Here is a 12,714-nt window from a genome sequence, read left to right on the forward strand (position 1 = left end):
ATGTGACAATGACTATTTGAGGCAAAGAACGTACATTTATTAAAAATAAAAATTTATTATTATTATTACTGGAAGGGTTGCAAATATAAAAAATTGAAAATTCAGACATTGTTCTTTGAATCTCTTATTTAACATTGGTCCTCTTTCTAATATTCTATCACAATAGCACCATCATATCGAAGAGTTGTGACTCATACAAAATTGGATTGTTCACTAAAATTTAAGAAAACACCCACTCCAACGGTCCAAAGATCACCTCTTCATGAACCTGCACCTAGAAGCCAGATGCGGCATATGACTAATTAATACATGCCATACGTAATGCTGTGAATAGATTATTATAAACAAAAGCCAATGACCCTTCATGACATAATTTGGTTGTGTTGAACATAACCTCCTCAATACGATCGATCGATCTATAGGGTTATTGTCACCAAGAAAAAATGGCATGTAACATTATAATGTTACATGCCATTTTGATCTTGTACAACATTTACCAAGCTTACTATCTGGTTCTATCTATCTTTTACATTGAAAAAAGTTGTTGGGACAATTTCCGATACGGTGAGAATCAACATGTTCTTTAAGATTCTTCCTACTTCCCAAGAACTCTACAAAATAAATAAAATTAAGAGATCCTTCTGGGGATCTCACTCTGATGTCTAAGTTAGCTTTTGAGAGAAAAGTTTGCTTAGTAATAAAAAATTTCAGTCTGTGTTTATATATACTTGGGGTATTTGCCTATTTATAGGCCGAATGAGGAGCACCCTTACTGCTAGGGTTTCGTGTTCTTTGACCTAGGAGCGCTGTTAGAGTCTGACATAGACTCGAACTCTTTTATCTTCGAATATTGGGATTCTTTCCTCAACTGTCCTGAGATTCTTGGCAGCGAATTCGGGATTAGCTTCAATCTCGGATTTCTAGGAACTGGGTGCGATCCCAAGAGATCCGGACCGTGACTCTTATCTCAATTCAACTTCAAGTAGGATTCTAATTTGGATTTTCTGGGATGCGGTTGATACCTGAGTTCCTAGTACATGCTTGTCCTGGGCCTTGGCTGACTAAATTGAATCTTGGTCCCGGGATGTCTGCATTCCCGAGACTCAATTAGGATGTACTTCCTGTCGCATATGACTTTCCTGAGGATAATAACTCGGTGTCTATTTCTTAGGATGGGACTATCCTGGAGTCCTGTTGTCTCGGCTTTATAACCGGCAATTCTTATTGGGCCGATACTAACCTGAAGGATGCTTGTCTTGGGCCTTGGCTGACTAAATTGAATCTTGGTCCCGGGATGTCTGCATTCCCGAGACTCAATTTGGATGTACTTCCTGTCGCGTATAACTTTCCTGAGGATAATAACTCGGTGTCTATTTCTTAGGATGGGACTATCCTGGAGTCCTGTTGTCTCGGCTTTATAACCGGCAATTCTTATTGGGCCGATACTGACCTGAAGGCTATGATTCTCTGGATGAGCCAATCTGAGTGGAATTATTCCCAACAGAAGTGAACTTTGAAAATTGAAAGATGGACAGGATTCATAAAGCTGTAAACCAAAATCCTCCTATCTTTTAATCTTGCTGGCTATGACCCAAAATCTTTAGCTTATTTATTTATTTATTAAAATTTTAAAGGGTTGCATAGAGACAATGTAGTTATAATTATATATAGCAAATGCTTGAGGACTTGTTACTATCAAGAAAGAAAAGCACATTTATTAAAAATAACCTTAAATGCCATTTTAGTTTGGCATAAGCGAAGAAAAAGCAAAGATGGCGAGGACTCTTAAGTCTCCACATATTCTAATTTTCATCATTTTCATTATCTTCACAACAACGGGTAAGTAAATATTCTCTAACTTAAAACCAGAAAATTACATCATTAATTGTTATCTTTTACATAATTTTACCAAAGATTTTGTGCATACTTTTATATGGAGATGCATTTTTGCATTTTGTTCTCTTCTTCTTCTTCTTCTTTCTTCTTCTTCTTCTTCTTCTTCTTCTTCTTTTTTTTTTTTTTTTTTTTTTTTTTTTTTTTTTTTTTTTGCGTTTTATGGATTTGTTTATATGATCGCATCAACAGAAGGCTTTGAGGTATTCTGTGAGCGAGATAGCCGAACGTACGGTTGGCCATGCTTTTGGGCATCGAGTTGTGATAATCATTGTAAGAAACATGAGAAAGCCTTGTTTGGAAAATGTAAGGGCCGTCACTTCAGCTTTAGCAAATGTGTATGCTTTTTTTACTTTTGTTGAATTCATACAACCGAAGAGATGCATGAGTTGAGCGTATTGATTACAATGTTTTGTACTAGTATTTGATTTTATATTAAAATTTTACAGTATAAAGAGGTTATATCCTAATTAAAATACCTTTGATCTCCAAATTCCACCATTTAATAATCAGGATATTTCCCAAACTCATAAAGTTATGGGTAACGGATATACTTTCATAGTTGAAAACTACGTTCATGGTTTGTTAGAAAAATTATCATTTACAAAGCCCATGCAAACCCACGAATGGGCCTATCATTTATTGAGAGGTCGATGACCCAACTCAAAAGGCCGAGGTCGATCATCCAGCTCGTGCCTAACATGGAAGGCCGAAGGTCCAATCAACATTATGGAAGGAAGGCCCACGATAAAACCCATCACCAACTAGCTCGTAGATCCAAGTAGCCATCTTATTACGGGCCATCATTGACAAACATGTGATTCAATAAGGGCCTAAAGAACAAAAGAGCTCACGTGGGCCGAGTGCTAAGTGAATTCACATCAGTTTATCTAAAGCCTAAGAAGCCCAACAGGGATGTGTAGCCCACAGAGGCCGAAAGAAGGGAAATCCCATTGTGTCCAAAAAAGGCATGTGCCTTCTTATGTAACGCTCCAAGATTTAATTAATTTGGAGAGTTATTCGAAGTACTTCTCAAATTAATTAACTTGTAATTAATTGAAAAAATTATCCTATAACATTTATCAGAGTAAGTAAAATAGCGAAATGTAAAAAATTATAATTTGAACCACAACTAATTCCTCAAAAACATTGCCCTAAATAATCACAACCAAAATCTATAAAAGATAACAATAGCTAACTATTACCAAAATACATCGCTGAAGTTCATAAATACATCGTTGAAACCACCCTCTCGCCAAACAGAGGTGGTTCAAGGGCTTTGGAGGTGGTTTTAGTCACCCCTATCTCGATATTTAAGCTCAAGACATGTATCATCTACGACACTTTTGAACCGAAGTGTCCATTAATTTGATAATGCACTTTACCACAAGTACCTCAAAGGCATTTAACCCTAATTTTTAATGAAGGTATTAGTTTTATTTCCCCCCCCCCCCCCCCCCCCCCCCCCCCCCCAAAAAAAAAGGGGGGAAGAAAAGGAAAAAGGAAAATAGATGTTCTAGAAAATTAGGGTAACTAGTTGAACTAGTCTTGGAACAAGACCTAGTACAAGCTGTTTTGAAGACCTTAAAAATTTCTATTTCTAACTATCTTGAAACGAAACTTGGAACAACTCATACTGCCTAATCTTCATGGTCCTAAGTTCAAACTGACTTGAGACAATACTTAGAATGCCTGGTTCTGCCTGACTTGAAACAGCCTCTTTCACTGGTGAGTTCGAACCGGTAAAAACCTTAGTTCAAATTGCTTGAAACAATTGTGTTTTACTTAAAAAACTAAGTACTTGTTAATCCAAATTACACCAAAGTGTTTTGGGAATTAGCCAACCTAAGAACTAACAATTATGGCTAATACCAAATTGCATTGTTCACTAAACTACACCTTCCTGAAATGTAAATTGGACTAATAAAAGCAAACATTCCCCCCGCCCCCCAAATCGATGTGGCATATGACTAATACATGACATATGTAAAGCTGTGAATAGATTATTTTAAATAGTCTAAGCTTTCAATCTGAAAAAATAATCCTTATCATTAGGTAAGACTACATTAAGCAATTCCGCTGTTAGAGTTGTTGAAGCTAAGCTTGATTTGGAAGGAAACACTTCCAAAGTCTCTAACATTTTATCAAAAGCCAATGACCCTCCATGACCTAATTTGGTTGTTTTGAACATAATCTCCGCAATAGCGTAGGGTCATTGTCAACAAGAAAAAATGGCATTTCATAATCACTACATTGCACATATTCTCATACTACATTTACCAAACTTCCTATTTGATTTTATTTTTTTACATTAAAATAGGTGAACATTAAAATTTGAAAGATACATTAGATATATTAAAAGATGGATGAGATTGGAAAAGCTATAATCTTATTGAAACTATATATTTTTAATCAATTTTTAGTTTTATTCTTCAACCTATTATTTAATAGCTCATTTGTTTTTTTTTTTTTTTTTTTTTTTTTAGGGCTGCATAGAGAAAAAGTACTTATATAAATTCCATTTCAGTTTAATTGGCATAAGTGAAGAAAAAGAAAACATGTTGATGACTCTTAAGTCTCCACACATTCGAATTTTCATTATTTTCATTCTCTTCACAATGGGTAAGTAATTCAATAATTTCAATTCGTTTCCCTTAAAACCAATAGATTACATCATTGTTAGCTATTATATTAGGTATGCAAATATAGTTTTACCAAAGATTTTGTGCATACTTTTCTATGGAGTTGCATTTTGATCTCTTTTTTTTTGGCTTTTTATAATTTGTTCATATGATATATAGCATCAACAGAAGGCTTTGAGGTGCTCTGTGAGCGAGGTAGTCAAAATTACCATGGGTTTTGCATTTGGTCATCGACTTGTGATTATCAATGTCAGAAACTTGATAAAGCCTTGTTTGGAAAATGTAAGGACCATCACTGGGGTTTTGGCAAATGTGTATGCTATTTTTATCTTTGTTGAATTCCTACAACCTAGGAGATGCATGATTTGAGCGTATTAATTATTGTGTTTTGTACTAGTAACATATATTTTTTCACTGTTGAAAAATAAGTTCAAGATTAATGATCGTATAAAAAATTTGGTGTGTACGATTCATATGTTTGAGGAAAATATTTATTCATTATATTCGGGACAATCTTCTTTTAAACTATTTTTTGTAATTGTTTTTGCTTAACAACACCATATTCCATTTCCTTTCTTTACTTGTCTTTTAGCCTATTATGCAAACACTACACACACACACACAAAAAAAAAAAAAAAAAAAAATACCCTTGAATTTACATGGACTAACAAGATTGCCTATGCCTATGCCTATAGTATGAGTGAGAAAGAAAATTTACTACACCAAATGGGACGTTACAATTAAGACTCTCAACTTCAGTGATCTTCTCTCTCACTTTGCAATACAAAAGCAATGACACATAATTTCCTCTCAACATAAACAAAAATCTGTGTCACAAACACGATCATGTTAAAATAATCTCTGAATGTAATCATGACAACATTAGCAAGATAATCCTTACACGGATAAGATCAAATCATAGAGTTAGTGCATGGAAATAATAAAAACATTTTAATTTAAAACATCTTATAAGTAAACTTAAAGCTTCCTTCAATTTTTCATTAAATTATTGATCATGTTTATCCACTTGGGCCATTTCCGCACTTCTTTAACCTTGAGTGGCGCAAGTTGGCTTGTCACGAGGGACTATCGTAGGCTCATCTTGTGGCCATAGGAAAGCTGTTGGAGTGGGAGCTTCCTTTGGTAAAAGCCACTCGGTTGATAGCAAACATGTGCAATAAAGCATGGTTGCCATGCTATCAGAAATCATACGTATCAATATTAGATTTGGTACCGGCCATGTTCATGTCATAATGGTGTTGTGGGGTGTAACATTGCACACATACATAACATACGTTTAATCTTTCATTGAGCTCATAAACATGGCACGTGCAATTGGAATTCATAACTCTAAACATTATGCTCATGAAAATCATATATGGTATGCTTTCAAAAGCCATATATAACACATGTGTCATTAAATATGGAAGGAAGTCTAGCTTTTAATTAAAAATATCAACAAGCTTATAAAATTCCCGAACCCCAAGCCCCCCAAGGGGGTGGTTTTTTTTTAAAAAAAAATTGTAAGTTTTTAATATTTTACGTTTTATTTATTTTAACTTTTTAATTAATTTTTATTTTTATTTTTCTATAGTGCCACGTGTCATCCTGCAGTGGTTGACACGTAGCATACCATTAAATATTGGACGGAAAAATAGATTGAGGTACCAAGTTTGTCTTTTCCCAAAACTCAAGTACCATCTGTGATGTAAATTGCAATTGGGGTACAAAAAAAATAAAGTTTTTAAACCACAGGTACCAAATATGTCTTTAACCCAAAAGTAAAAGAAATTATTTTTAAAGGATAAATAGTGGGTTAAAGAGGAATGGGAAACAAACTGTACGTTATTAGCTCCACGTTGGACCAAAGTGATTGTACAACTCTAAGAGATGCAAAAGTTATCTTAAAAAGAGAAGATGTTTCTTAGGGAGAGTTTCTCAGGAAAATAATGAGATGACATGATTATATCGTGACTAAGTTATGTTACATCTTGTTCACAAGATGCTTGCCTTAGTGAGACTGTAAAGTTTTCACTATGTGAATATAGATTACGAATAAGTGTCCAATTGGAATTAAGGACATGTATGAGATTGTTGGAACCGGTGTCCAAAACTTCAATTGGTTTGATGATGTTTTGATTATATTAGAATATATTATTTATTCTCAAATTTTAATTATTGAACGATGGGTATATACATTTATATTTTCTTCCATGATATATATGTGTGATTGTGTATTGTTTGATTATATATATGTAATTGCATTGTATTTGACTACGGTGTGAGGAAGGAAATTATTACATAGAAGATCATAATAAAAGGTCCTTGTGACTTATAAAATTATTTGTTCGTAGTCGTAAATGGAACTGAAAATTTCAACTAGACTATAATATGTCAATCTCAACGATCTGTCTTGATCAGGAGAAGCATGTAGGCTTCAGGTAGATATGTTGATGTAAGGCAAGGTAGTATTATGCACCAAAAAAGGCTACGTGAGTCATCATTCTTATATCAAATATTGTGATGAATAATGATGTACGTGCACGACGACTTATGACAGTTACTCTAAATCTTGAGAAGTTTGTGAACTTAGATCTAAAGTGTTAGTCACTTTGACGTATACATGAGTGAGATCTTTCTTGGTGAACATCTTCGTGTATTAGGTGATCGCATGTAGCATTGTAGGAACACCGTCTTCAAGAAGGAATCCAAATTCTTTGTCATGCAATAAAGCGATAAGGAATACTCCTCTTAATGTAGATTTAATGAGAATTATTATCTTTAAGCTCAGGTCCGAGTGTTTCAGTTGGATTTACTAAAATTTAATTTTGTACAATGTGAGATGAAATCTCACAGGGTTCAAAAAAGATAATCATGTAATTAAATCAGGTTATCATGAAAAAAGAGGTAGTGAACAAAGTGACAATATATGAACTTTGGTTTGACTACAGGAATTTAATTCCTATAAGCTTAGGCCTGAGCTTTGGGCTTAATGAATTTAATCCTACAAGTTTAAGTATCAATAAATGAGCATTGAGCTTAATGGATAAAACTCAAGCGTATGGGCTAGAAGAATGGTCTAGGGACAAAACCCTAGACCTAGGCCCATGGGGAGAATAATTCTCCACATGGCCGTGTATCTAGAAGGGCAAGGGAGGAGAATTTTGCTCCCTCGTCTGGTTTTCATATTGTAATCTTAGTCCCACTTGAACTTCTACACTCTCATTTTCTTCCTCTCTGAGTATTCCCAAGTCTATAAATAGAGGTGCCATAGAGAAGCAAAACAAGATAGTTATACACAGCCGAGAGAGAATTTTCTCTCCGAGTTTCGCTTCTAAGTTTTTCTCTAGTTCTTGAGAAAAATTGTGTGAGACCATACTCACAGTCATGATTAGTCAAGATCTTCAAGAACATCGAGTACTTCTTGAAGAACGCAAAGAACGAGAGATGAGCTTCGAATCTTATTATGGGTACGAGATTGATGTTCTTCCAACATTACTCAATCCTACGCCCCAAAAACTAGAAGAGTCCGAATCATCAAGTAAGTAGCACAAAATTTGTCTTGAAAAGCAATCTATCAATGTTTCTCTCAAAATTAAAAGCTCCATGGAATCGTTTTATTCTGTTGTGAATTTTGATATGAATTTTGTTTTACTGCGCCAAAAGATCCCCAACAATAAGTTAAGTTGTAGACAAAATAGAAAGAAACAAAAAAAAAAAAAAAAGCCAAAACAAAAAAAAAAACAAAAGGAAAAGGAAAAAAAAGAAGAAGAAAAGAAATAGGGGAAGAGGAGGAAGGGAGGAGCAGAGCTACAATGGGGTCTACAATGGGTTCTTAAACGAAGAGGCATTCACAAGTATTACAAAAGATACAAGACCATTGGTTAGTGAAGTTATTTTGTAGACAAAAACTTCTAGGCATTCACACAAGTTGCATTCTTTTTCTATTAAAAACAGTATAAACATTACATTCTCCTGACTATCTCAAACAACCGTGAACCTGGCCAAAACTATAAAAATATCTCGAGCTCTATCAAAGGCCTGTCCATCGTGAACCATCTCAAAGTTGAATATCCCCTTTGACTAGCTATCGTATGGCCTTTAATATTTCCCATCAGTCAGCCTCCTATCTACCTCCTGGATTCCTCTTGGTCAGCTACCTTGATAGTCATCCCCTTCAATTCTTCTGTAAGCACTTTCATTGAATCCGAAATTTCAGACTTATACACATAAAACTTAATCACGATCAAGAAGAAGATGAAGTTTAGGAAGGTAAGTATTGCAAAAAATGCATAATAATAATCAAGATGAGAAGCATTCAGGTTGTTTAGAATCCATCCGTGGTGACCACGCTCCTTGGTGATGTGAGAAACTGTTGAAAGAAGGAAACTACTTAGAAAGTTTCCAACTCCTAGAGTAGTCGTGGAATAGGAAGTCCCGAGACTCTTCATGCTTTCTGGCGCCTGGTCATAGAAGAATTCCATCTTGGCAACCTCTATAAATGCATCTGCGGTTCCCATAAGCACGAACTGGGGAAGTAAAATAAATATGGTTAAAGGAACTTGTCCTCCATTTTCAACTAACCCATTTTCCTTGGCCACTCTCAGTCTATATCTCTCGGTTAGCGATGCAATTATCATAATTATAATGTGCATAACAAGGCCAATTCCCATTCTTTGGAGGAGAGTGATGCCTCTAGGGTTTTTAGTCCACCTTTGAACAATCTTAACAAACAACCGATCATAGAGCACAACTGAGACAAGCATGGATATGGTTACAAATCCACCTAAACTTGCTGGGGGGATTTTGAAGCTGCCAATGCCTCTATCAAGAGTGGTCCCTTGCTTGACAAAAAGAGTATTGATCTGGGCGCCCGCTGTGCTTGGTATAAAAGTAGCAACCAAGATTGGGATCATTCGTAACATTTGTTTAGTCTCTTCTACTTGTGTAATTGAGCACAACATCCACGGATTAGTTGAGCCAGTTTTCACAGACGCTTTGGTGAGGAACCTGATTCCATGCAAGATTAAGTAAAATCAGGACAAATATACCTTTTTTTACTTGTAATTTTGAGCTAATACGTACGTACATACCTCAAGGTGGGTGTGGAATCAATCTTGAACTTTCCTTTCTTTGCGTACTCTTCCAAGCCAAGCTCATAGAGGTCCTTAGGATCATTAGGGATAGGCACCCTCCATTTCCTTGTGGCAGCCACTAGGACCCTGGCCATCCTTGTGAAGGGACTCCCTGTGAGCACCTTGTGTCTATAGAAGGGTGTGCCTGCCAAGAAGATGGAAATGGATATTGCAAGTCCAAGAGTCGGAAGCGCATAGCCTAAGGTCCATCCTATATTGTCTTGCACCCATACAAGTATTGTATTGGCAAAAAGTGTCCCCAAGAAGATGCTGAACATCCACCAATTGAAGAAGGATAGCTTATGAACCTTCTCCTTGGGCTCGAAATCATCGAACTGGTCTGCTCCCATGGTGGAGATGTTGGGCTTGGTTCCACCTGTTCCGATGGCTAAGGTATAGAGTGCACCATAAAACACTGCTACCTGTAATGTCGAAGCCTTCTTACAGTTCTCAATATCGGTCTCTAAGCAGCGAGGTGGTTTTAAGCTCGGGAGTGATACGGCCAATGTTAAAAGTGACATTCCCTGCCAATATATATAGTTGAAGATGCCAATGTAGTTACAAAAATCTTTAAATTTCTTTTTTATAATTGAGAAGCGCATTTACATCTAGTAATATCGATGGCACCCCCCTTATTTTTAATTATATAGCTTAAGTTGTATATGACAACAAATTCCTTCTTTTGTATTAGCAAGATCGAGTCCAACGTTTATCAGTAAATCTCTTGTACTTTCACAGAGCAGAGTGCCTATTGTTTTGTGTGCTGAGAAATAACTTACTTCTTTGTGATTTCAACTTCATATCATCACTCTTAGAGATTTGTTAAACCATGTACACTTAAAATCTCAAAAAGCCTTTACCCATTGAAAGTTATGAGATTGCAAGAGAAAGCTCGATAGAATAATTGCCCAGAACATATGTAAGTGTTGTCAGCAAACAAAACAAATATGAATGGTCATTCAATTCAAACTTTGAAGATCCTTTAAAAGAAAGGGCAGAGATAATATAGTGTACGTAATAGACGTACCGAGATATAAATTATGGACGCAATGACAAACGTCCAGTAACGGCCGAGATGAGCATCAGCTACATAAGCACCTAAGATTGGAGTGATCCAAATAGTTCCGACCCAATTGGTGACATTGTTGGCAGAGGTGACGGTGCCCTGGTGGAGCTTCTTTGTTAAATACACTATCAGATTGGAGGATATCCCATAATAGGCCATGCGTTCAAAAACCTCGTACACTGCACAAGTCAAAAGAAATAATTCGAAAAATATATGGTCATTGGTCACGAATATCTACGACCGTCAGATCTGCATTATATATAAGCGCATTTAAAAAAAAAAAAAAAAAAAAAAAAAAAACCGCAAGTCGATCATCATGAGGATGCTTTTGAATGATCACGAATTTGCAACGTGAGGTCCACAAAGAGCTGGTTTATAATGATCAAAAGCATCAAGTTGGAGCTTAAATTAAAGTTGGATCAAAGCATAATGAAAAGAAAAGGCAAACCCGAAAAAAATGAAAAATAAAAATTCTTTTACGCTTTAGATTAATCAGAGAATCATCTTAAAACAATGGTTCGTTTAATTTATGGCTACAGGTGGAATGCGTTTTCCTTTTTTTATAGTTTCTTGCTAATATAAAAGAGTTTATCAACTGTACAAATTACTAACAATTTCACGAGTAATAACAGTAGAGAATCTTCTCCGCGGCGGCGGAGAGGGGAGTGTACGTGAGTCGTGTGACTGCGTGTAGTCGGCTGGTGCACGTGAATGCAAATAGTTACGGGGAGTGACGTGGACAGGCGTTGAGTTTGCATAGTTTTAGAGAGAGAGTGACTGTCATAATTATTGTCTCAGACAAGACAAAATTACAGACACTGCATGTTTAAGAGTTAATTAAGAATTGAAAGATTAGGAGCTCTGGCCACAAAAATTTAAAAAAAGAAACTCAAAAAGAAGAAGAAGATGTGATGATCGGCATGAGCCAACAACCAACACATGGGCACAAAAACCTCCTTTCTTTTAGTCATAAAAAGCAACGCGCGCAGAAAGTGAGAGAAAAACAAGAAAAGAAAGCCCCCGTCTTCCTCTATAGTTTGCAAGAACTTTTCATAGCTGAGCTTCAAGAACTTATTTTAAGCTGCTATTTGCAATAAAAGTGATAAGTTAATTTCTCGAATGGAGCAAATTAATATCCAAAAAGAAGTTCATAATCTAACAAAGTAACACGTGTATATATATCCTAAGAGCTAGGAATATGTATATGAAGAGAAAGAGAGACAGAGACAGAGAGACAGAGTACCAACAACAAAGGAGCAAGCAGTCCATCCACCACTCTTGGATCTACGGACCGGGTTCCCTTTGAGATCCACTGTCCCATCCTGCGTGTATTGATCATCAAGACCTTCTTCCACAGCCATTCTTTTTTGCTTACAGAGTTTTCCAGTGACGACACCCCTTCTACCTTTTTCCTCACTTTCACAACTTTGCTCCACCACTTTTAAATATACAACTTCGTCTACTTTCTGGCCCAACTACACGTGGGATTTCCTCTCCTTCTAGATGACGGATATGCCCTCACAACATTTTCTTCAAATGTTCTTTCCTTTCCTTTTCTTTTCTTTTCTTTTTTTCCTTTTTTTTTTTTTTTTTTTTTTGGTATTTCGTTGGAGCCATAATCTAATAATGGCGTCCTTGACCTTTAACCGCTGGTTGCCCAACTTTTTAATTTTTAATTTTTATTATCAGGGTATCCTGATTTATCCGCAATCGAATAGTATTTTAAACTAGTCTATTATTATTAACGGTGTACATGCTGAATGAGGTTATTTGTAAAGTTTATAATCATATTTGCAAATTTGTGAATAGAGTAATGCTACACACACTCCCACTTCTCTACACATTTAGGTGACTTTTAAAACTACCATTGGTTTTGATATGGATCTTTATTAGATTTTAATTTAATGGTGATTTTAAAAGCCACCTAAGGGTGTGGAGAAATAGGTGTGGATAAGTGGGAGTATTGTGTGTAACATTA

General features: G+C 35.8%; 1 protein-coding gene and 2 long non-coding RNA genes across 3 annotated transcripts; 2 read left to right on the plus strand and 1 right to left on the minus strand.

The window, feature by feature from the left end:
• Window positions 1–684: 684 nt before the first annotated feature.
• LOC133858607 (uncharacterized) lies at window positions 685–2,348 on the plus strand. The gene is made up of 2 exons (XR_009898535.1): window positions 685–1,839; window positions 2,086–2,348. It is a non-coding gene; the product is annotated as an uncharacterized LOC133858607 (long non-coding RNA).
• A 2,042-nt stretch (window positions 2,349–4,390) lies between these two features.
• Window positions 4,391–5,001, plus strand: LOC133858608 (uncharacterized). Its single transcript, XR_009898536.1, has 2 exons — window positions 4,391–4,515; window positions 4,695–5,001. It is a non-coding gene; the product is annotated as an uncharacterized LOC133858608 (long non-coding RNA).
• A 3,455-nt stretch (window positions 5,002–8,456) lies between these two features.
• Window positions 8,457–12,204, minus strand: LOC133873461 (protein NRT1/ PTR FAMILY 5.2-like). The gene is made up of 4 exons (XM_062311164.1): window positions 11,980–12,204; window positions 10,698–10,915; window positions 9,629–10,194; window positions 8,457–9,545 (listed from the first exon to the last, which is right to left on the minus strand). Exons 1-4 carry the CDS (start codon window positions 12,095–12,097, stop codon window positions 8,666–8,668), a joined length of 1,782 nt encoding a protein of 593 aa, XP_062167148.1. The 5' UTR covers window positions 12,098–12,204; the 3' UTR covers window positions 8,457–8,665.
• Window positions 12,205–12,714: the final 510 nt, after the last annotated feature.

The sequence above is a fragment of the Alnus glutinosa genome, chromosome 1 (assembly GCF_958979055.1).
Source record: "Alnus glutinosa chromosome 1, dhAlnGlut1.1, whole genome shotgun sequence".
NCBI classification, from domain to species: Eukaryota; Viridiplantae; Streptophyta; class Magnoliopsida; order Fagales; family Betulaceae; genus Alnus; species Alnus glutinosa.